This window comes from Piliocolobus tephrosceles, chromosome 9 (assembly GCF_002776525.5).
Source record: "Piliocolobus tephrosceles isolate RC106 chromosome 9, ASM277652v3, whole genome shotgun sequence".
NCBI classification, from domain to species: Eukaryota; Metazoa; Chordata; class Mammalia; order Primates; family Cercopithecidae; genus Piliocolobus; species Piliocolobus tephrosceles.
In genome coordinates, this window is record NC_045442.1 from 96,678,828 (window position 1) to 96,703,822 (window position 24,995).

Genomic DNA, 24,995 nt, shown 5'->3' on the forward strand with positions numbered 1-24,995 from the left:
CAGCCCTGCAGGGTGCTGGGCGGGCGGGGTGAAGGGGGCTGGGGGGCGCCCAGGCCAGGGTTGGTGGGGGCAGATGGCCGCCTGCCAGGGTTGACGGTGGGACCGGGGTCCCGCGCCTCCGGAGGGAGGGAGGGAGGAAGGCCGGCCCCAGAGGGCGGTGGCGGGGGCGCGGGCTGCGGTCGTGCGCTCCGCCCCGCGCGGGTAGCCGGCCGCGCCTCCCCCTGCCGCATGTGCGCGGTGTTGTGTGCCCGGCCCTGCTCCTCCCCCTCCCCTCCCCTCGCGCCGCCCCTCCCCCAGCGGCCCCGAGCTAGCGCCAGCGCCACACAGCCCCGGGCCGCCGCCGGCGAGCGCGCCGAGACGCCGAACAGGTGGCCGGAGGCTGCGGGCGCCGCGGCGGGGAGAGGCGAGGCGAGCCCCGGGCGAGGCGAGGGTGGCCGGGCCGGACCGGGCATGCGAGCTGAGCGGTCCCCCGGCGTCGCCGCCGCCTGCCCTCGCCCCTAGCCGCCCGCGCGTCCGAGTCCTCCGCGGCTCCTCTGCGCCCAGCGTCCCTGGTCCCGGCCCCGGTCCCGGCTGCTCCGGCTGCGCTCGGCGAGCGGCGCGGGCCCGCCCGCGGCGGCGGCGGCATGAAAGTGACCGTGTGCTTCGGACGGACCCGGGTGGTCGTGCCGTGCGGGGACGGCCACATGAAAGTTTTCAGCCTCATCCAGCAGGCGGTGACCCGCTACCGGAAGGCCATAGCCAAGGTGAGGGGCCGGGGGCGCGGGCGGGGAGGGGGCGGCGGCGGGGACGGCGCCGGGATCAATATGGCGCTTCCTGGAAGGGGGAGGAGAGGCGCAGGGAGGCGGGGAAAGGGAAAGTGCGGCCGGGCCAGCCTCGCGGGCGCCCCCCGCCCCGGGCTGCGGGCGCCAAAGTTCTCAGCGCGGGCCGGGGCGCAGCCTTGGGGGCACTCAGCCGGGTCCCGCGGCCCCCGCCCTCCTCCTCCCCAACCCCCTCTCCCCGGGAGCTCCGGCCTCGGGAGCGCGGGGCGAGCCGAGCCGGGCAGCGGCGCACAGGCCGGCCGGCGCTTCCCTGGAGTCTGTAGAGCCAGCCTAGCCCCGAGCCGGCGCGCAGGGGGCGCGGGCCGGGAAATCCAGCCCCAGGCCTCTCCCGGCTCCCAGGCCCCGCGGGCACAGGCCGGTGACTGGGAACTTTTGGTGTGAGGAGAGTTTCGTGACTGCCTTCCCGAGGGAGGCGGGCTGCGAGCCTTCTGTCTCCTCTCCCTTCCTCGGGCGGGGGCGGGACCGCGGCGGGGGGTCTTTTCCTCCACGTCCCCGGAGGGCAGGGGCGGGCAGGGGCGCGCGTCCGGGGGCTGCAGGGTTTGGGGAGTAGCGGGCTTGGGATCGGGGAGGCGTTCCCGGGAGGGCCGCCGCTGGCACTCGGCACTCGCTTGCGAGCATTTACTGAGCTGATCCCCCTTGCTGGGCTCTGGAAAGCACAACCTTGAAACAGTCGCGGAAAGAAAAGTTTTCCTGCGAGGACCTCAGCTCCTACCTATCCTGGGCTGCTGCCATGTGGCTGGGCTGCGGAGCCGGGCCTGACTTCAGAGTTGAGTGGATTTCCCTTTTTCCTGCTGTAGTGATAACATTGTCTCCACTTCACAGCATTCCTCTACTATGTGTCAGAAGTGAAAAGGCATTTTGTTAAATTGTTTTACCGACTGTGTCTGTGTTTGACAACAGCCCACGCTGAAGTTTCTCCCAAGCACCCGGGGATATTTCCTTTGTAGTAGAGTCCTCTTTCGTGGGGAGTGCATTCACTTCGGTGCAGTATTTCCCATTTGTTCCCGACAGTGGCCTGGCCCCTGTGGGCTTGGGGGCTGCAGATGACGTTGGAAAGTGGCTTGGTCAGCCCTATTGAGCGTACACAGGGTACTCCGGTGGCATCTTCAGTTCTCTCAGAAATTAAGAATAAAAAGTTTTTTAGACTGCTGTTTTGCTTTTAGTATACACTGGAAAAAATAGCATAAATTTGGGCTTTTAAAGATAATTTTGGGGGACGTTTAGGAACCCGGCACAAGGATGGAAGGCTTTGGCTTTAATAGCTCTGTTATGTTCTTTACAGTTGGTTGAACTCTTTTATTGAAAATCAAATAAAATTAGTGGGAATTGGGCACCTGTTTATCTTGCAAAGCTGACAAAGGGAAAGAAAACCATCTCAATGGGCATTTACCTTTTTTAAGTGTTGTTTATGTGTGACAGTTTATGCTTTAAGTGTTCCGAAAGAGTACTCAAATTGTTCAGGCACTCTGCAAACCAACAAAATACTTTGTGCAAGCAAAGAGAAATAAAGTAATATGCACTCTGCAGTATGTCTAGGCTCCTGAATAGGGAGAGGGTGATCGACATTTTCTTTCACTTTATTAATTTTATGTGATTAAAATTGTTTTACCTACTGTGTCCCATGTTTCATCGTGCACAAAATAGACATAGGCTGAACTGCCTATTGGACAGTAGTTCAAATGTAGTTGTTTGAGGCATTCGTTCCACAGAAATTCTGAAGCTTTGACTGTGTCCACAGCACTGTTCTGGGTGCTGGACATCTAGGGGACCCACTGTCTGTGAGAGACTGAGCAAGAGGCTGCTCAGTCCTCCAGGTGAAGGGGCTGGTGGTGACATGGGGAGAAGAGGGGCCTCTGGGATGCTGGGTGGCTAAAGCGCAGGGCCTTGGTCACAGACCTGGTCCTTGTTATTAACGATTAGCAGTGGTTGTTTCACAGGGCATAGAAAAGGGAGAGCAGTTTTCTTACGGGTGTCTGGGAAGGTGTCACAAAGAGAAAAGGGGGCCTGTGAGCTGAAGGAAGGGAGGGTGATAGTGACGTGGGAGTTGGAGATGAGAGGGAGGGTCAGAGATGGGTCAGGGGTTCCAACACTTACATGCTCTTTAAGTACAACTTAGAGTTCAGTAGGTGAATTTTAAAGGGGGCTTTGCAGTATACCAAGTTCAATCATTGGATCCCAAGACTGTTGACCCTCAAATACCCTCAGATGTTGCCAGAGCTTGAGTGTCTTCTAGGTCTCCTTTTTCTCGTTTTTATTCTGAAATTGCTAGACAGTGATTGAGATTAATTTTCAGTCTTTCTTACTACTTTTCCCATTCTATATTAAGTGATGAGGAAGTGATATTATGTATTTAACACTGTTTTAACTTTTATTCTCTGTTCCTTACCCGTATTGCCTAATAGAACAAGAGAAATTCTGTATGAAGAATTGAGTGGCTGGATAGTTGTGTAGTGGTGTTTAGGTTGCTAGGTGACATGTGGCGTGATGAACTCCCATCTGGTGGGGAAAAATGTGGGCAGATCATGTTTATGGCTTTGTATAATAACCAACCAAGCCAAAAATAAAAAGTAAAAAGGAAAGGAGAAAGGTCCCAACTCTCAAATCACCAAGGCTTTCTCTGCAGTAAACATTTTCTGGTGTGGTGGGGCTGATTTTCTGGCATTGCATCTGGGCTGTTTTCAGGTTACACAAATCAATTTTTCTGGATAGTGAAATGTCATGATTTAATACTAGACATGTCCTCAGTGAGTAGATATTTGAAGGCTTACGCTTAGTCATGTGTGACATTTCTTTTTTCCTTTCATGAAAGATGTTTTTGTGGTTGTGATCACTGATGAGTGGGAATAGCTCTTCATCCTCATCCACCCATCTGCATTAGGAGCCTTGCTGAGGACAGTGCAGTGCTGGACATTGGGAACCACGTTACATGGACCATTCTCATGGTGGTGTAGGATGGGAGGATGGACTGTGTCTGCATCTGTTCTTCTGTGCTTGGGACCTGACACCCATGATTATGGTGCTGAGCTGCAGCGCTAAATGTGGGGTTGGTTGAAGGGCTGCTGTGTATAAAAAGTCATGCTGTATGAAAAAAATATAAGATTGAATTCGTGCACTTTTTAAAAAAAAGTATAATCTGGGAGACAGGAAGAATATATAACAGTGTAAATAACAGTAGGTGGTAGCATTATTGGCACCAGTGTGATTCAGTCAGTAATCGCTTCTGAATGTTGGAGATGGGTGCTATCATTATGGGGTGTGTGTGGGAGTCTCATTTAGTCACTAGGATTTGAACTGGGCTTGGTTGGTGGGAAGGCTGACCTTGATATAGGGCAGTGCTTGCTAACTGGGTAAGGCACCTGCCTACAGGGGCAGATGGGCTCTGTTCTGTAGGTCTGCAGTTGGGGTCTAGGTGTGTGAATCTGCAGAATGTCTGCTACGATTCTGAGAAGTGAAAGGGAGGGCATTCCAGGAAGGCAGTATGGACAAAGGCAATTCAGGCATTCAGCCCAGGGGGTCAGGATCAAACTGAGGAGGACTGAATGACAGGGCAAGACCCTGGGACTTCATGCAGTAGGCGGGACTGTGGCATTCAGCTAAGAGTCAGGGTAACAAGTAGTTCTAGGAGGATGACCTGAGCAACTGAGGTTTGTATGGATAATTTCTTAGCATTTGAGTCTAAATAAATGTTGCTGAGTGACCAAAAGGGGAAGGAGAGAGTGAAGGGCAAAAGTGAGGGCGGGGAGGTGCTGGAACCCCGTTGCCGTCTGCTTCCACCTCCCTCATAGCCTGTAGCCTCTCAGCCTGTAGGGGAGCTTTGGATCCAGTTTGGTGACCTAAGTTTTCAAGCCATTTAACCTTGGGTACACCAACCCTATAGATCCCCATTATCTCAAGTGGAATATTCCCTGGCAGGGTTAATGTAAGTATTCAACAGGATGATGAGAGGGAAACTCTGAAGTCCTGAGCCTGGCCCATACTAGCTGCTCCGTAAACATGAATGGAATCACCAATATGTTTTATCCACCAAGCAGTTTTACACCCTGGGAACTTTACCAAGTGTCCTGCTATTGCTGCTTGGATTTTTCCCCTTTACTTAAAAAGGCAGCATGTAATTTCATTGAAGGATGGGTAAGAATGTTAGATTGAATGATGTGCAGCACCACAATCAGGAGAACAAAATTGTGTGTTGCATGTGTGTTTGGGCTGAGGAAGTAAAAGCTGTGGGTGTTGGCTTGATTACAGGTTGATTATTGGGGCCTCTGGCTTCTGTCCCCAAGCACATCACTTTAGAGTGATTTAATGGCAACCTGTTGTTATTACAGGTTGAGCATCCCTTATCCAAAATACTTGGGACCACAGAAGTGTTTTGGAGTTTTCTGGACTTTGGGACATTTTTGTATATCTAATGAGATAGGTTGAAGATGGAACCCAAGTCTAATGTATTGTTAGAATTTATGTATGTTTCCTATGTACCTTTATACACATAGCCTAAAGGTAATTTTATGCAGTATTTTTGTGCTTGAAAAGAAGTCTGTGTTAAGTACTTATATGTGGAATTTTCCAGTTGTGGCGTCATGTGGGTGCTCAAAAAGTTTCAGATTTTGGAGTATTTGGATTTTGGATTTTTCAATTAGGGATGCTTGACCTGTGTTTTTTAAAAAGTGGAGTCCATGGACAGAAACTTTTGAAAATGTACTTTTTTAGTGGCAGGATACTGTTGATTAGTAACATAATGACAGTCATGGTTTTTGTGAAAAATCTTGTGGTTGGTATGGAATTTTTCTGTGAGTGTGTGTATGACTGCATGTTATTCATTTACAAGCGTATTGAAACTTTTAGGAAAATAGTTGTATTGTTGCAGAGATTGAAAGAAAATAGAGGCGAGCATAAAAATAGTGAAATGAAAGCAGCTTTATTATTATTTTTAACATTTTCTGCCTTCTCAAAAAGGAAAAAGAAACTACACATTTTTGAAAGGCTGATCTTTCTAGAATTCAAGTCACATTGTCCTCTGGTGCTGAAGTGCCTTTGTCCTGCGTTCTCCAAGTCCTGCCTTCTGAGCACAGCTTGTTCCTGTAGGGACCCCTTTTGCCTTCCAGCCACTCCCTCTGCAGCCGCTCCACCCCCTGGGACTCACAGACGCTTTGCTGCCTCTGTTCTGGCATTTTCTGTTTCTTCTGCCTGGAACGTTTGCTCCCTCCTTGCACTCATTCGTGAGTCTCAGCCCATACCAGCCATCTCTGGGAGGCTGGCTCTCCGTCTCAAGCTGCTGGAGGATCTTTCTCCCTGCCTGCTGCCTCTCCTGGGGACGTCCTGGGTGTAGCTCCTGCACCGACTCAGATGCTTGGGCTGTGCTGTGTGGTTTTCAAGTGTCTCCGTGTGTCCCTCCTCCCTCCGGGTGAAATGCTTGAAGCAGGTCGCTGAGCTTCAGTCTTAGTGAATAGCCCATGTCTGTCACATTGCAGTCAGAATGTTGAGTAAATACAAAGTTGAGAATCAACATGTTAAACTGGTCTCACACAAAAAATACACTTCCTCTGAGAGGACTATCATCAGCACTTGGGAATTTAAAGGACTTTAAGGTTTGGTGTGTTTGACATACTGCACAAACAGCTTGTAATGGAAACTAAGGTTTAGTGAGGTTTGGAGTACCTAGAAGTTATTCTTTTGTATCAGCTGTCTTGAGGGAGTTCAGTTTGTTTTTCAGATCAAGCAGAGGACCCTCCTGGGGTTCGCGTTGGGCGAGGTTCAAGGCAGGTGGCCAGGGCTGTGTGAGAATCTGGCCCTGGAACACACCTATGTTTGGTCTGGCGCCTCTGATTCCGTCAGTTGAGATGCTTGGCTGAGTGCCAGGACTAAGTAGGACTGTTTAGGATCTGAGATTCTCAGAGAGAATCTGGCGGATGTGAAGCGCTTCTTGGCTTATGGTAGACATGGATGAACTGGTTGTGGAGGGAGTATTTAAAGTCCCACTTGGATGCAAACCCACAGACCGATCCTCCATCTGTCCTGGGAGGTTCTGCCTCCCCACAGAGTTGGGTGCAAGTTGGTGGTGTTGAGCTCTCCATAGATGATTAGAACCCTCTGTACTTTTTTCAAGGATAGAAATAAACATGTAAGATTGGGCCAGAAGGTGCTTTCTATAGGTAATTTTCCATCAGGGGGAGATGGCATGCTAAGCCCACACAGCATGCTTTCATCCTGCTTGGCCACTCGCTCAGCATTCCTGGCTGGGACCAAGGTCAATGGCAGTAGAGCTGGACATCAGTAAATGCATACAGTTTTACCTGTTTTGGGTACCTTTTCTGTACAAAAGCAAATCTTTATCAAAATAAGTGCTGAGTTCAGTGGATAAAGTAGGAAGGTGACTGATTTTGTCTTTTAGTCATTATTTAAAACTAACTAACTAACTAACTTCCTTCCTTCCTTCCTTCCTTCCTTCCTTCCTTCCTTTCTTCCTTCTTCCTTCTTCCTTCTTCCTTCTTCCTTTCCTCCCCTCGCCTCGCCTCGCCTCTCCTTCTGGGTCTTTGTCACCAAGGCTGGAGTGAAGTGGCGTGATCTCTGCTCACTGCAGCCTCTACCTCCCAGGCTCAAATGATCCTCCTGCCTCAGCCCCCCAAGTAGCTGGGACTACAGTTGTGTGCCACCATGCCTGGCTAATTTTTGTAGTTTTTGTAGAGATGGCATCTTGCCATGTTGGTTAGGCTGATCTCAAACACCTAAGCTCAAGCTATCCACCTGCCTCGGTCCCCTAGAGTGCTGGGATTACAGGCATGAGCCACCATGCCTGGCCTAAATTTTAGCAAATAAGTAAAAATAACTTTGTTTTAACTTATTTAGTAAACAAGTAAAAATTTTAGTAAATAAAGTTAAAATAACTTCCTGTATAGGTCTGTGCCTTCTTGCATCTGGCCTGCTATCTTTCCATGGTTTTTGCCATTTAAATATTACTTTTGTGTATTCCTTTTCTTCTCCATCAACTCATATTGGTCCCTGCAAATAAGATTTCAAGCTCCACATCCAAGTGACTTTAAATATCAATTATTTATTTTTTTTCACTTAAACAGAGTGTATTTTGTATGTACTCTCTGTACTCTATTCTGTATATATTTTATATATACTCTTAATATATATACACACACAAACACACAAGAGAAATGAAAATGTGTGTCTATACAAAAACTGTACATCAGTGTTCATAGCAGCAAGCCCACATATTGTATAATTCTGTTCCTATAAAATGACCAGAGTGGGTAGCTCTGTAGAGACAGCAGAGTGGTATTTCACTAGGACTGGGAGTTTGGGGTAATGAAGACTGTGAATGGGTATGAGGTTTCTTTTTGGAATGATGAAAATATTCTAAGATCATGGTGATGATTGCACAATTCTATTCAAGTGTATACTTTCAATGGATGGCTTTTTTGGTTATGTGATTATATGTCGATAAAGATGTTAGAAAAATAGGCTCTATAAGCCACTATAAACAATGCTCCATTTTTAGGTATTTTATAGTTCTGAGCATTTCATAAAATGACATATATATGTGTATCAGAGATGCTCAAAACACTTCAAATGAAAACTGGCTGTTTTTAGGAGTTTTCCGTACAGTGTGGAATCCCTGCTTTCTCAGACCTGTCCAGTGTGTCCTGTCTGGTAAGCTCCTGGCTGCTGAGCCTCCAGGTCCCCTGGTCTCTCTGTGCTAACCCTTACTCCTCTAAGGGCTTCACCAATTGTTCTTCAGCCAGAGACTCCTTTCTGCCCAGCTCGCCAGCACCTTTGTGCAGTGGAGGTTGAGAATGCCCCAAGTATGCACGTAATGGATCAGCCTTTCCAGCATTTGGCTTTGGCTCCCAGAAGTTTTGAACTTTGGCAAATCTTACAAGCTCTGTGAACCTCTGTTTCCCCATGTTCTCATATTCAGAGGTGCGGGGCTGGACTCCCACTGCCAGTTCCCTGAGCTGTGCAGGCACTCCTGCTCTGCATGGTTGGTGTTGGTGCTCATAGCACCATAATTGATGTGCAGTGGCTTTTCAGAGGGTTATACAGGGTCCAGGACCTCTTACTCCTCCCACCCATGCTGTGAGAATATTTTGCTTATCCCCCCACGCCCCCAACTTTGAAATGACGGGGCTTGCTCCAGGTCAAATGGATGCTTTTGAGAGTTAGGGTAAATTTTGCCTAGGGATGGCTGGGTGAGAAGGCTCACACCTGTAATCCCAGTGCTTTGGGAAGCTGAGGTGGGAGGATTGCTTGAGGCCAGGAGTTCAAGACCCAGCCTCTGCAACATAGTGAGACCCCGTCTCTTTTTTAAAAAATTAGCCAGGCATAGGCCAGGTGTGGTGGCTCACGCCTGGAAACCCAGCACTTTGGGAGGCTGAGGTGGGCGGATCACAAGGTCAGGAGTTTGAGACCAGCCTGGGCAAATTGGTGAAACCCCATCTCTCCTAAGAGTGCAAAAAATAGCTGGGCATGGCGGTGCACATCTATAATCACAGCTACTCGGGAGGCTGAGGCAAGAGAATCACTTGAACCTGTGAGGCAGAAGTTGTAGTGAGCCGAGATCACAACACTGCACTCCAGCCTGGGCGATAGGGAGATTTGTCTCAAAAAAAAAAAAAAAAAAAAAAAAAATTAGGTATAGTTGTGTGCATCTTTAGTCCCAGCTGCTCAGGAAGCTGATGTGGGAGGATTTCTTGAGCTCAGGAGTTTGAGATTGCAGTGAACTATGATGGTGTCACTGCACTCCAGCTTGGGTGACACAGCGAGACTCTTGTCTCTAACAGAAAAAAAAAAAAATTTTGTCTAGGGTGTCTTTCAGAATTTCTTATTGTCTCAAGATAAGTATCTTTTAATGTAAATCACATCATGCTTAGAAGTGACTAAGACAATTCCCCTTGTGAATTATAGAGGTATGATATTTCATGATACAAACTGTACAATATACATATATATGCACATACGTGTGTATTTCTGGGGTTAATGTTTTATGGTGGTATAAATTTAAGTCATTTTAGAGATGACAGTCAAGTCAACATTTTCCCAATCTTGGTGTTTTTAACTATTCAGACACTAAGATTTAAGTTTTTGGAACTCAGATGTATATTTTTCTAGTGTCTGGCTTTTCCCTTCTGTTTTTTGAGATGGAGTCTCACTCTGTTGCCCAGGTTGGAGTGCAGTGGCACAGTCTCGGCTTAGTGCAACCTTTGCCTCCTGGATTCAAGCGATTCTCATGTCTCAGCCTCCTGAGTAGCTGGGATTACAGGCACCTGCCAACACACCTGGCTAATTTTTTGTATTTTTAGTAGAGATGGGGTTTCACCATTTTGGCCAGGCTGGTCTGAAACTCCTGACCTCATGATCCGCCTTCCTCGGCCTCAAAAAGTGCTGGGATTACAGGTGTGAGCTACCGCGCCCGGCCTTTCCCTTTTTGTTGATTGTACTGCATCCCTTTTGATTAGAAAACTGATCTATATTATAGTGTTTATATGTTTGAAAAAGCCTCTTTGAGATAGACTACACTAAAAATCAGTGTTTCCTTTTTCAACACGTAAGAAAACAACTTGATATATGTCTCAAAAACCTAAAATTGCTAACCAATCAAAATATGCGTGTTAATATTAAAAACACACAAAGAAAGGAGTGTTGTTTTTGTGTAGGTGGTATATATGAGACTAGGTTTTTTTGTTCAATTTCTTTTACATAGACAATACAAATTGGAAAAAAGTTTTTATGTCTGTGTTTTAATTTTCTTCTCTAAGTCCAATGTTAAGTCCAAAATTAAAAAATAAACTCTTTAGAAGTCTGAGGGACAAAGGAAAAAAGAAAACAACTTTTCCAGGGAACGTATTTTCTTATACCACAAACGCATTTAAAATGTGTCATTTGTAATGCTGAAACCCAGTGTGCAAAGCCGTATGTGAATAATGGTTAGCCAGATTCCTGCCCAGCAGGGTTATACCTAAACTTGAATTTCCTTTATTACAGACAGCAGTACCTGCAGAAGGAGGAGTACACACAGCCTATAACTAATCGCTAAATTCATTAATGTTGAACATAGGATTTGGTACCTTTACCATTTTGTTAGAGATCTGGAAAAAAAAATCTTCTAGACAAATCAGGTTGATCTTGGCTGGGTGCAGTGGCTGGTGCCTGTACTCCCAGCACTTTGGGAGGCCAAGGCGGGCAGATCACTTGAGACCAGGACTTCAAGACCAACCTGTCCAAAATGACGAAACCCCGTCTCTACTAAAAATACAAAAACATTTAGCTGAGTGTGATGGCAGGTGCCTGTAATGCCAGCCACTTGGGAGTCTGAGTAGTGAGAATCACTTGAACCCGGGAGGCAGAACCATCGCAAAAAAACAAAAACAGATCAAGTAGATCTCTAAGTGCATCATTTGGATTGATAACTATTTTTTACTGCATCTAGAAGGTGGTGTCATTTTAGCAGTTGTACTGTTGAGGAATATGAAATAAGTATATTTTAAATTATGAAGACACATCCTATCAGGAATATTTTTCCAAGGAAACTTGCAATACTAATAAACTCCTGAACTTTATTATTATTGTTTTTTATTATTTTTTATTTTTCTGAGATGGAGTCTCACTCTGTCACCCAGGCTGGAGTACAGTGGCGTGATCTTGGCCGACTGTAAGCTCTGCCTCCTGGGTTCAAGCAACTCCACAACATCAGCCTCCCAAGTAGCTGGGCTTACAGGTTCCTGCCACCCCGCCTGGCTAAATTTTTGTATTTTTAGTGGAGATGGGGTTTCACTACATTCGCCAGGCTGGTCTTGATGGAGTCTTGAACTCCTGGCCTAACGTGATCTGCCCGCCTCGGCCTCCCAAAGTGCTGAGATGACAGGTGTGAGCCACTGTGCCTGGCCAACTCCTGAACTTTCCATGGTGGGGTCAGTTTTATTGGCTACATTTTATGACTCACACAGGTGTTCGCAAAAACACCATTAGCTGAAAGTGGAAAGTTCGGTGGTGGGTATTTTGCTTCTAGGAGGCAAAAACATCTGAGCGACACACCATGGATCAGGATTCTGAAAAGGAATCTCTCCTAGACATTTATGGAGAGTTAAGAGCAGTACCTTTGTCAGCACGGGATTCCTGCCTTCTATTTTTTTTTTTTTTTGAAACTGAGTCTCACTCTGTTGCCCAGGCTGGAGAGCAGTGGGGTGATCTCGGCTCACTGCAACCTCCACCTCCTGGGTTCAGCTGATTCTCTCACTTCAGCCTCCCAAATAGCTGGGATTACAGGCATGCACCACCATGCCCAGCTAATTTCTTTTCTTTTCTTTTCTTTTCTTTTTTTTTTGCATTTTTAGTAGAGATGGGGTTTCACCTTGTTGGCCAGACTGGTCTCAAACTCCTGACCTCAAGTGATCCACCCGACTCCGCTTCCCAACGTACTGGGATTGCAGGCCTGAGTCACCGTGCTTGGTCAGGAGTCCTGCCTTTTACTACCACCTGCCTTACGGGGTTGTTGTCTGGGTTCAAAGAGAGGACGTGAAAAGGTATTGTAGGGAGGCCAGGTAGACTACATGTTAGCTGTACTGTCCCTTTGTTTTTACCAGGAGTGTTTGCCAGTGATTAAGGCTCACTAGAATAAGTTTTTCTAAATTGTTTTATCTCGTCCTCTTTAGAACTTCACTACATGTGGGAAATCATGTGGCAAAACTAGTTCCCTTAAAAAAAAAGTCACCAAGGAAACTTCCTTCTGCAATTTAAGAAATAAAATCCCAGTGACATTGATTTGGATGCTCTAAATATGTCCATAATGGAAGAGCTTTTCCAGGTTTTGGTTTGGGCCCCCCAGACCAAAACTTTGACACATAATACAAGCTCTGTTTTCCTATCTGTAATTTGGGATTGTCATCTTTGTAGGGTATCATGGAGATTAAGTGATTCACTGTAGACAATGCCCCTGTCATGTAATAGATTCTGTCAGTATTAGATCTTTTTCTTTCTCTTCTAGTTTCAAACATAGATTAGGCAAAATTTTGATGGCTATTTCACAAAATCAGCTTGATTCTTATTTATGATATCAAGTGTTGTTTTTCCAGGTTATCTGTTAAAGGGCTACTTTTTTTATTTTTCTAAAAGTGCTTTAGAAATTCCAGTGTTAGTATGTATGCATCATTTAGCTAAAGATCTAAATGAAGATCTAAAGATCACCCAGCAGTTTAAGCTGATTCTTTTACAGGCCAAAGAGAATTGTGTTTGTCTAGCTGTCTTAGCGGTGTAGGACTTTCTACTTGTTACTTCCTAAAATAATTGCAGCTGCAACACTGCTACTTCAAAGGAAATTACATAAAGTTTATTTGCTGTATTTATGTTAAAAGCCATCACTTACACATTTTTCATTAAAAATACTTTTAAAATTTGGAAAGGATAAAAGTATAAAATGTAAATACTGTTTGTATTAATAAAATACAGAGATGTTTTAAAGGCCTTTAGTGTTTATTAACTAGTAGTAGTTCTGAGAATACCCTGGAGCTCAAAGAGATAATCTGTGTTATAAAATAAGTAGGAAAGTTGACATTTTTGTGACTTCTCTAATCCTTATTATATAGGCCTTTATAATTCATGTGCCCATAACACTTCTTAAGATGTGATTTTGGGCATCTTAAGATGGTGATTTCGGGCAGCTAAATCAGCAATAAAGAAACACAGAACATCTTTTGCTTAAGTAGGTAGTTGTAAGAGTTGACAGATTGATGCAACTTTTAATACTTTAGTTCAGCTGAAGGTACCCAGTGCCAATCACCTGAAGACTTCACCCAGGAGTTGACCTATTTATCATACTAAATAGGGAGTGGTGTCTTGAAGGCTCATTCACATTCTGGGCTTGGCAGGCAGTACGATGAAGTCAGACTTGCAGTTATCAACACCCTGGCTTTGTATTCAAGAGGACTACCTCCTCTCATCCATCTTTTTCATACCACAGTATTGAAAGTTGTTTTCCTCTTTGAAGACCTTAAACATCTCATTAATTAAAGTAATGCTTCTTCCCTCTCCCTATATGTATTTAGGGAAGTCGCTAAGCAGTGATTGAAGTAATGAAGCTTATCTAGTGGTACAGCACCCTTATTTTGACTCTGATCCCTTCCTGTATTTATTTGTAAACATTTTTTTCATGTGAGTGCGTTTGAAATTCCAAGTTTTACTTTCCTACAGGACGTGAAAAAGACCCAGCAGCATGGGAGATTGGAATGTATTTATGTGCGTCTGTCTCTTGCCTTCACACTTTCCCTTTGTTTTTGTGCTTTGCTGATGAAAGTGATGAATGGTGCTTTCAAAAACTTTCCGGAATACTCAAGTGTTTTATAACAAAATTACAGACAAATAATTGGGAGAATTTTCGACAGATTTTAGTGTGTTTTAATAGGGGGGAATTTTAGTCCGAGGCAGAAGAGTTTTGGCCCTGCATTGTTTCTTTACCCATGAGAAGTGAAGCTACTTTCTTTATAGATTCCGGGGGATGGTATTTTCAGTTCAGTCTCTGCTTTTGGTGTTAGAAAGCTTTCTAGGTCAGGACTCAAGATCGAAAGCTCTTGCATAAGAGGTGCTTTTATCAGGGGCATTATTTATCTGCCTATTCGTTGGGGAAGTTGTTGGGAAGGTACCATTTTAACAACAGTGAAACCTGTCACTTTTTTTCAGTCCTAACTTACTGTGAAGGAGTTCAGACAGCAAGGAGGAGATCCAGGAGACAGTGGTGTCAGAAAATGGTAGTATTACCATTATTATTTTTTATTTTTTTGAAATGGAGTCTCGCTCTGTCACCCAGGCTGGAGTGCAGTGGCATAATCTCGGCTTACTGTAACCTCCGTCTTCCAGGTTCAAGCAATTCTACTGCCTCAGCCTCCTGAGTAGGTGGGATTACAGGTGCCCACCACAACACCTGGCTAATTTTTTGTATTTTTAGTAGAGATGGGGTTTCACCATGTTGGCCAGGCTGGTCTTGAACTCCTGACCTCAGGTGATTCGCCTGCCTTGGCCTTCCAAAGTGCTGGGATTTTCAGGCATGAGCCACCGTGCCTGGCCAGTATTACCATTATTATCAAGAGTAACGGTAAGCACTCACAGTACATGTTGTATCAGGCCCTGCGTGCTGGGCTCAGTGCTTTATGTGTATATGTTAATCTCATGGAGTTGTGATATTGGTGTAATCCAGAGTTTACAGATGAGTAAGCTTGGGCTAGAGAGGATAAGAAACTTTTTTTTTTGGTGGGGGGGAGGTTGCACAACTGAGGGTCTTGCTCTGTCACCCAGACTGGAGTGCAGTGGCATGATCATGGCTCACTGCAGCCTCAACCTCCTGGGCTCGAGCAGTCTTCCTGCCTCAGCCTCCCGAGTAGCTGGGACTACAGGTGTGTACCACCTATGCCTAGTTAATTTATTTTTGTTTGTAGAGATGGAGTCTCACTGTATTGCCCAGGCTGGTCTTGAACTTCTGGGCTCAAGTGATCTTCCTACCTCAGCTTCACAAGTAGCTGTGACTACAGGCATGTGCCACCACACTTGACTAACTTATTTCTTTTTTTCTGTAGAGATGAGGTTTTACCTTTCTGCACAAGCTGATCTTGAACTCCTGGGCTCAAGTGACCCTTCCACTTTGGCTGCCCAAAGCGCTGGGATCGCAAGTGTCAGCTACTGTACCCAGCCGGCTTGGCCACCTTTGGCAGACTCTAACTTCAGAGCCTGCACAGTGAATTGCTGTACCATGACAAACTGATGTGCATTTTAGGATGCTGCAATTCCATAAGAAAGAGTGATCCTGTGGGAGAAGAACAGAATTTTTTCCTGACTTGGGTATGCTTGAATGGCTTATGGTTTCAGGGAAGAAGTACACCTTTGGGATCACCTTCAGGCTGGTGAGGGTAGAAAAGGCTTATGGTCTATGGGCCAGGGGCATTGGCATCTCTTGGGAACTTGCTGGAAATGTACAATCTCGGGGCCCATTCTACACACCTCTGTATAGGAATCTGTATTGAGGCCGGGCATGGCGGCTCCTGCTTTGTAATTCCAGCACTTTGGGAGGCCGAGGCGGGTGGATCACCTGAGGTCAGGAGTTCGAGACCAGCCTGGCCAACATGATGAAACCCCATCTCTACTAAAAATACAAAAATTAGCCAGGTGTTGTGGCGGGCGCCTGTAGTCCCAGCTACTTGGGAGGCTGAGGCAGGAGAATTGCTTGATCCCGGGAGGTGGAGGTTGCAGTGAGCCGAGATCACGCCACTGTACTTCAGCTTGAGTGATATCCCCAGTTGGTGCTAGAGCAGCTGCTCTTAACCTTGGCAGCAAAGCTGTTAGAACGCTGATACCTAAACTCCATATAAACCAAGAGGGTGAGGTCTCTGGGTCAGGATTGGAGATTGGTGTTTCTGTAAAGCTCTTCAGGTGGTTTTCTGTGCAGCGAGGGTGGAGGACTCCTGGCCCAGGCCAACCTCCAGACCCTTTGGAGTTGTTGCCTTATGTGATTTGCAGCCCTGCTCGCCTTTGAACTGTGCATGGAAATTTCCAAAACACAAGTTGAGAGGATCAGCCAGCATGCCCAAGGGTTGGTCACTGGTGTGACAGTGGATCAGCCTGTGTGTGTGTGTGTGTGTGTGTGTGTGTGTGTGTGTTTGTAGATGGAGTCTCACTCTGTTCCCCAGTCTGGAGTGCATTGGTGCCATCTTGGCTCACTGCAACCTCTGCCTCCTGGGTTCCAGTGATTCTCCTGCCTCAATTTCCTGAGTAGCTGGGATTACAGGCACCCACCACCACGTCTGGCTAATTTTTTTTTTTTTTTTTTTAGTAGAGACGGGGTTTCACTGTGCTGGTCAGGGTGGTCTTGAACTCCTGACCTCAGGTGATCCACCTGCCTCAGCCTCCCAAAGTGCTGGAATTACAGTTGTGAGCCACCGTGTCTTGCGTGTTCTTTTTTTCTTTCTTCTCCTCCTCCTCCTTTCTTCTCATTTCTTCTTCTCCCTTCTCCTTCTCCTACTCCTCCTCCTTCATGGGACAGGGTTTTGTGCTTGCTGCGTTCTCCAGGTTGGAGTACAGTGGTGCCATCAGTAGCTCACTGCAGCCTCAAACTGCTGGGCTTAAGTGATTCTCCTGCCTCAGCCTCCTGAATAGCTAGGACTACAGGTACATGCTACCATGCCCAGCTCATTAAGCATTTTTTTTTTTCTTTTTGTAGAGATGGGCTCTTGCTATGTTGCCCAGTCTGTTCTTGAACTTTTGGTCTCAAGTAATCCTCTTGCCTCAGCCTCCCATAGCGCTGGGGTTACAGGGTTGAGCTGATATACCCAGTCTGTATATTTTCTTTGTGTCTTTGTGTGTGTGTTTTCTTTTTTGAGACCGAGTCTTGAGCTGTTGCCCAGGCTGCATGTGTTTTCATTTTTGACTTTTGAAGTCATTCAATTCTCCTCCCTGTTAATTTTGTTGAGTTTTATTTGTAGAAACAGCAGACAACACATGTGCAATGTCATCCTTAGGTTTTAGTTGTTGACTGTAAATGATGTCTAGTCCAATAGCCACTTCTACTAAACAGAAATGGGTTAAGGAAGGGCAGTGAGAGACAGCACAGGGGAGTTGTAATGAGATGGAGAAGGAAAGGCCAGCTTGAGTAAAATATATGAGTTATCCTATGAGCCAGGTTATGTCCTCTGGGTGTTTGTATATAAAGAAACAGGTCAACTCCGGTATTTGGTTTTGGGTAAAGCAGAGATGAGGGCTTCTGAGTAGTGGACAGAATATTTCTCTTGCAAGAGTTGTTTTTCAAGCTTGTTTGTGGATATGCATCCATTTTTGTTGGGTGGAACAGCAGTATTAGAGAAGACTGTTGGCACCCTTTCACAGAGTAGGTAGGGGATTCCTTTTCTACATGTTTATACTTTACTTTGGCCACACAGGTGCGGTGGCTCACACCTGTAATCCCAGCACACTGGGAGACTGGAGTTGGGAGGATTGCTTGAGGCCAGGAGTTGAGACCAGCCTGGGCAACATAATGAGACCCTGTTTTTACAAAGAATAAACATAAATTAGCCAGGCGGGATGGCGTGCACCTGTAGTCTCAGCTACTTGGGAGGCTGAGGTGGGAGAACTGCTTGAGCCCAAGAGTTCAAGGATGCAGTCAGTTATGGTTGTGCCCCTGCACTCCAGCCTGGGTGACAGAGGAAGACCTTGTCAACCACTTACTCAGCTCCTTGAACAGTCCCACTGAACAAGTACCCTGATGACACCAGATTGCTGGTGTCCTGGCTGTTGTTGGCAAATAAAAGCTCCTGGCTGTGCTGCCTCATGAACCTAACCATGGGTCTGACAATTTGTATGTCCATGGAATTATTTTATTTTATTTATTTTATTTTTTTGAGATGGAATCTCACCCTGCCAGCCAGGCTGGAGTGCAGTGGCACGATCTCAGCTCACAGCAACCTCTGTCTCCTGGGTTCAAGCGATCCTCCTGTCTCAGCCTCCCGAGTAGCTGGGATTACAGGCATGCATCACCACACCTGGCTAATTTTTGTGTTTTTAGTAGAAACGGGGTTTTGACATTTTGGCTAGGCTGGCCTTGAACTCCTAATCTCAGATGATCCACTTGCCTCAGCCTCCCTAAGTGCTGGGATTACAAGCGTGCACCACTGCATCTGGCCAGGAAATCATTTCTTCAAGAGTACTTTCAGGGCAGCTCTTTGAAATACTATTTTAAAATATTTTCTTCAAATCTACTGCAACTATGGGAACTGACTAGTACTGAATTTTATAGACCTGATAGAAATTACTCTAAATAATGTGTCTGATAGTAATGTCCATGTAAGAATTTTAAAAATAATATTCAGCAGTTTCAAATAGCACTTAACCCCAAGTTGATAGTAAAACTGTTTTTTGAACACTAGTTTATATTTAGGTGTTGCTGCATAACCAACCCAAAACTTAATGGCTTAAATAAACAACGATTTAATTATATCTCATGATTTTGTGGGCCATGAATTTGGGCAGGGCTCAGCTGGGTTATTTTTCTGCGCCAATTGGGGTTACTTGCATGTGTTTACTCGGCAGATGATGACCTGGCCTGGAAAGTCCTAGATGGCTCCATTCATATGTCTGGTGTTTGGTGGGGGTAACTAACTAGAATGTTGGGCTCAGCTGGGACTTTTTTTTGTTTTGTTTTGTTTTCAGGTTCATAGTTATAGTTTATTGTACAAATTGAATTATCACATGATGAGTTGACATTAGCTTTTCCGTGGAACTTGGATTAGCATGGGAATTTAACAGATGAGGCACAGTTTAGAACCCATATATACTGCTTTCACAGCTGGAGTTTTTAAAGACCTTAACTTGAAGTGTAAGATCATGAAAGCAATGTTTCTATATGTCAATTCATCCAACCTGTGTCAGTATGATAGTTGACTTATTTATTTTTTGAGACAGGGGTCTTGCTCTGTTGCTCAGGCTGGAGTACAGTGGTGCAGTCAGCTCACTACAGCCTCAAAATGCTGGGCTCAAGTGATTCCTCCCACCTCTCAGCCTCCCGAGTAGCAGGGACTACAGATGCGTGCCACCATGCCTGGCTAATTTTTAAATTTATGTAGAGACAGGGTCATACTATGTTGCCCAGGCTGGTCACGAATTCCTGGGCTTCAGTGAGGCTCCTCCCTTGGCCTCTCAAAGTGCTGGGATTATAGGCATGAACTACCATGCTCAGCCTGAAATACTTTTTACTACCAGTGAACTGGAATTGGGCATCACCTTCTGGACCTGCCATGATTCTAATCTTGCCAAAGCCATAGTCAGTCCCACAGCCAGTGTCCTCCAGGGTATGCAGCCCTCAGCTGGGACTTGTTGACTGGAACACCTGCATGTGGTGTCTCCAGCATAGAGGCCTCTAGATGGTTGGACTTCTTGTACTGTGGCTCAGGGCTCCTAGACAGTGTCCCAAGAATCAGGAAGAAGCAGCTGTCACTCTTTCAAGTTTTAGACCTAGAAGACAGCACAATTTTATTGTCCCTGTATTCTATTTGCCAGATTAGTCAATAAGTCTGCCTAGATTCAGGGCAGGGCACGCAGACTCCACTTGTCAGTGTGAGGTCAGGGCAGGGCACGCAGACTCCACTTGTCAGTGTGAGGAGTGTCCAAGGCCTTGTGGTCATCTTTATTCTGCCATAGATAAGTGTGTGTGCACATGCGTGTGTATCACATATAACATCAAACTTTTTTTGTTAGTTGTTATGTGTCATGTTTCAAAGTCATCTTTTTCTTGATCTGGGCAAGGGCAATAAAATGTATGTCCTGAACTTTTGAAGCTGACATACTTAAGAAGTAGTTTGTGTTCACAGTTCTTGAGCCCAAAGATCTAACAGCTTTCCTAGGCTATGTGGTAGAAAGAGATAATGATAATAACATCTTAGGTTTATGTGGCATCTTCTAAGAGGTTCAAAGTGGTGGTTCCACTCATTTCTTTATGGGAATATACTGTGAAGTCCATAAGCCGTAGTACCCCCAAGTTCATACACAGAGGTGGGAATGCAGTAATTTCATCATTCTACTAACGAACAGCATTCAGAGGGCAGTTCTTGTAGTGATCTGTTTACTGATAGAACTTCTGTGAATCAGCCCCCCCCGCTGGTTGTGGGAGCATCTCTTTGTACTTATGGGAGATTAAATGGAGTTTTCAAGTATAATTCAACCATATGTTGAGTTTGCTTACCTCTGCTCTTTAGAGCTTATCCTTTGAATAAGATGCAAGTCCACTGTAAATGTGGTATTACCTAAATTCATTCCGTCTAGCTTAAAATGAGGTACTTTACATCTAATTGATGGTATCAGGCTTTGGGAATGAACAGTTTTTCAGCCACCATTTGTCATGGATTATCTCCTGGTTCATGAATATTGCAGTCTTATGTGAAATCCACGATCCAAATGATCCACCCTTCATGTTTCCCCAGAGTAAATTTTTTTCTTTTTTTTTTGAGACGGAGTTTCGCTCTTGTTGCCCAGGCTGGAGTGCAATGGTGTAATCTTGGCTCACTGCAACCTCTGCCTCCTAGGTTCAAGTGATTCTCCTGCCTCAGCCTCCCAAGTAGCTGGGATTACAGGCGTGTGCCACCACGCCCAGCTAATTTTGCATTTTTAGTAGAGACGGGGTTTCTCCTTGTTGGTCAGGCTGGTCTCAAACTCCTGACCTCAGGTGATCTGACTGCCTTGGTCTCCCAAAGTGCTGGGATTACAGGCGTGAGGCACTGTGCCCGGCCTCCCCAGAGTAAACTTTCTAAGGATGGCTTTTATATTCCTGACTAGTACAGAGAACTCCATGGGTTCTGTGTGGTTTTCCAAGTAGAATTCAAATTTATCAGCCTGAATACTGACCCCAGTCTGCCCTTTTCCCTTTATCCACTGCCACGACCCCTTCCTTCCCTCTCTCTGATCATGGCACATTCCCTCTCTCTGATCATGGCACAACTGACTCACTGCTACCCTGGAGTCCTACCACCCTCCAGCTCCCTTGTGTTCGTGTGTTGTCTCTGGCCTGGGATACTCTGTCCCTCCTTTTCCCTCTCCTCTTGGCTCTCCCATTTTTTCATCTGCACTGCTGCCAGAGCTGTGCTTTTTGTTCAGAAAGCTCCTTGTGGCCTCTGGGATGGCCCCCCAGCTCCCCAGGTGGGCTCAAGCCTGTCTGCACCACCCTGGGCACTGAGTGCCACTGTTGGAGCCCACGCCTGCAGTCCCTGCTGCAGCCCCAGGCACTGCCCAGACTGTGCCTTCACAGATTCTCCACCCACAACCCAAGGAGATGCAAAAGTAGATTATGTCGAGTTCAAGGTATATAAATAATCACTGTACAAACATGTGCTTTTTGAAAGTAAGTTACCCCGATAATTTTGACTGTGTTATTACATGTTTTATTAGTTGTAAATAATTAAAAGTGGATGAATATTTAAGAGAGACTGAGTTGATATCATCAAGGAGGATTTCTGCAGTCTCCTTCTTTGGGGAGGGTGTTCACCCAGCAGCCTGTAGGCATGAGCAGTACCTGGAGTCCTCTGCTTCCTCCTGCCGAATTTGCTTCTGCACAGGTCACTGTAGAGTTCCTGGGTGCAGGTGCAGCTCCAGGGGGTGGTGACTTGTTCCTAGGTAGACAGAACTGGGGGACATGCATCCTTGTGGAAAACAGTGTACTTGAGAACTACAGGGCAGCCACGACTAATGCTGTTATTAAGAAATACTCCTGGCTTTGTGGTGCTGAGTGTTTTTGATCTTTTATAATTAAACATAAGTGAACATTGAGGTGTATTTTAGCGTTTGCTGTACTCTGCTGAGTAGGGTTTGTGACGTGTTGATAATGGGAGAATGGGTGCTGCTATAGTAAGGAAAAACAGGGAGCTGGTGCTGGGCGTGGTGCCTGTGCCTGCAGTCCCAGTGCCTTAGGAGGCTGAGGCAGGCACGTCGCTTGAGGCCAGGAGTGTGAAACCGGCCTGGGCAACATAGCCAGACCTTGTACCTTTCTTTCTACAGGGAAGAGCCTGTAGACTCTATTCTGTCTCCGCAGGTCTTCTCTCAACCAGTGCTGGGCGGAGCCAGAGAGCTCCGCAATGAGCACGTGGGTGCACGTCCCAGGCAAGCTACTGGTGTGCAGGTCCAAGGCAAGCATGTGGGTGCACATCGTGAGGCGGAATGAGGCACATGTCTGGGCAAGCACGTGGGCGCACGTCACGAGGCGAGCACATGATGCGTCCTGGGAGGTGGCCGAGGGAGGCTCAGGGGAGGTTGGAGTAGGGTTGAAAAAGCAGGAAGCAGAGAGGGAAGTCCGTGTGTAACAGAGCATTCAGTTTGTAGACCCTTGTGTCAGAGGAGGTGACAGCCACAATTTTGGCTCCCTGGGAAGGGTCTCCAGCAGTTACCTGATTTTTTTTTTTTTCTTTTTTTTAAACGAGGCAGGGTCTGGCTTTGTCTCCCTAGCTAGGGTGCAGTGGTGCCATCACAACTCACTGTCGCCTCGACCTCCTGGGCTCCAGTGGTCCTCCTACTTATGCCACTCGAAGTGCTAGGACTACAGTGACTAATTTTTTAATTTTTTTTTCTAGAGATGGGGTTTTGAACCCCTGGCCTCAGGCAAGTGTCACGGCTGGGCCTCCCAAGGCACTGGGACTCCAGGCGCTCACCACCACGCCTGGCTCTGATGGTTTGAGGCTGTGGGGACCCGGCTCTTCCACTGTCCTTCTTTGCCACATGTCCTCCCATCTTATCTCTTCACGTGAGGGCTGAAGCCATGCTTTGGAGGAGCTCAGGAGCTCAGGAGTTTGTCCTCTTTATCCAGGGCTCAGTGTTGGCTTCTAGCTGGCTTACTGGGGAGGAGACCCCAGCCTGGTCCCGGGCTTGGTGATGACGCTGCCCACAGTGGGATGCTGGGGAGCTTTGGAGCCTTGGTTTTGCGGCTGCCAGCAGCGTGGGGGAGCATCGAGAGGGAGGTAGGTGATGAGACTCAGGCCAGCGGCTTCTGCCTGGGACTGTCAGGGTTGCCTGCGTTGGCTGCTGGCTTCCTATGGAGCTGCTGCTCGTTGGTGACGGTTGCAGGCGTCAGTGCCTCTCACTCAGGGCAGTGTAGAATGTTACACAGTGATAGTTTACTTCTAGCAAGGTTTTGAATGCTCTTACTGGAAACAGTCATATTTCCTGTTACCTAACTGAATAGGGGAGTAAGCAGTTGAGAATACAGTTGGGCTGCCCATGTCTTTTCTTCCAAGTGAGTTATTTTGTATTTTTTGATACTCTCAAATGATCAATGTGTGTGTCTGTATGTGCGCCCATGCGCGTGTCATGCATATGCATCACCGTGCATGCGTGTAGGAGGCTGGGATGGAAGGGATGACCATGACTGACTGTTGGAATTTCCAGGAAAGGCTTAGAATTTATTTTTGGGTCGCAGGCCATTTTTCTGGTTTCTTTCAAGTGCTAAATGATTTTTTTATGTAACTTCACAGATTAAAGAAATGCAGTCTGTTTTTGTATGACTTAGTAAATCTTAAGGAAAAAACCCTACTTACATTAGGATACATTTGCTGGAATATTTACACAAGTCTTACAATAAAACTTTTCATCTTTTGAATTTTTTATCAACTCAGCCCTAACTTATTTATTTCTTTTTTGCTTTGTTTTAAAGGGAATACTCATTCTTTTTTTCCTCTTTCCTGGTACTTCAGCTTCTCATTTGCTTGCAGCCTCTGCACTGCATGAATGCTGGTTTTTCAGCAGTTCTGGCCCTAACAGAAGCGTCCCAAGGATAGGAGGATTTCAGTCTGGGCTTGCTAGCCTTATCATAGGGAAAATACAGTTGCTACGTTTCCATTCTCTGTCACTTTCAGTTAGTCTGCCGTGGCTGCTCAGTGCTGTTCCCAGTGAAATAATTTTAGTGTATTTCTTCCTCTTGTTTCTGCATCAGCGTCATTACTGTGCATGCCTCCCTGGGGATCAGACTGATTGGTAAATTAGTGCCAGCAGAGGAAGTAGAAGACAATGTGTGAGCGTGTTTTATTTAAACAAATACACTCTACAATTTATTTTATTGGTTTTTGTCCTTTGAGAACACCATAAGTAATCTCATTACAGTCTAGAAACTGCTTGTTCACCATGCCTCCACCTTTGAAAGCACATAAGTCTTTAATAAATGGGGCAATTTCCAGATTCATCAATAATTAACCCAGAGTATAACAAGTTTTATCCCAACTCAAAGCTTTTCCATGATTCAAACAGTCTGCTCCTGCCACTGAATTGTCTGTATAGTTTGTGGCTCAGCATCCCAGAGCTCAGGATTTTGCCATGGAGACACTGGTTTGAGCAAGCATATGTTTTCTTGAAAAGAGATTATTTTACTTAATTTATCAGTGTCTTTTTGAGACAAGATGTTTTCTTGAAAAATGTTAAGCTTTCATTGTTTATAATAAAATAAATTCATACTTACTGTAGGAAATGTAGGAAGTACAGATGATTTTAAAGAAGATGGTAAACACCCATATTCTTGCCACCCAGAATAATCTACAAAAGAGCATTTCTTTCATTTCTTTGCAGTCTTTCTGTTTGTGTATATATAATACAAATGCTTTTTTTTTTTTTTTTTTTTTTGGTAACAGACAAGATCTTGCTCTGTTGCCCAGGTTAGAGTGCAGTGGTGCAATCACAGCT

At 45.9% G+C, this 24,995-nt stretch overlaps 1 protein-coding gene across 5 annotated transcripts in view; it reads left to right on the plus strand.

Annotated features, from left to right (window-relative positions):
• The first annotated feature begins 292 nt into the window (after positions 1-292).
• PARD3 (par-3 family cell polarity regulator) overlaps positions 293-24,995 on the plus strand; it is a 720,675-nt gene continuing 695,972 nt past the window's right edge. For 2 of the 5 annotated variants that reach the window (XM_023218154.1, XM_023218156.1), the window contains exon 1: positions 293-743. In XM_023218154.1, coding sequence (XP_023073922.1) covers positions 624-743 — 120 coding nt within the window. In that variant the 5' untranslated portion in view covers positions 293-623. The remainder of the gene's footprint in view (positions 744-24,995) is intronic. The other 3 variants (XM_023218155.2, XM_023218153.2, XM_023218152.2) reach the window with 2 other exon arrangements.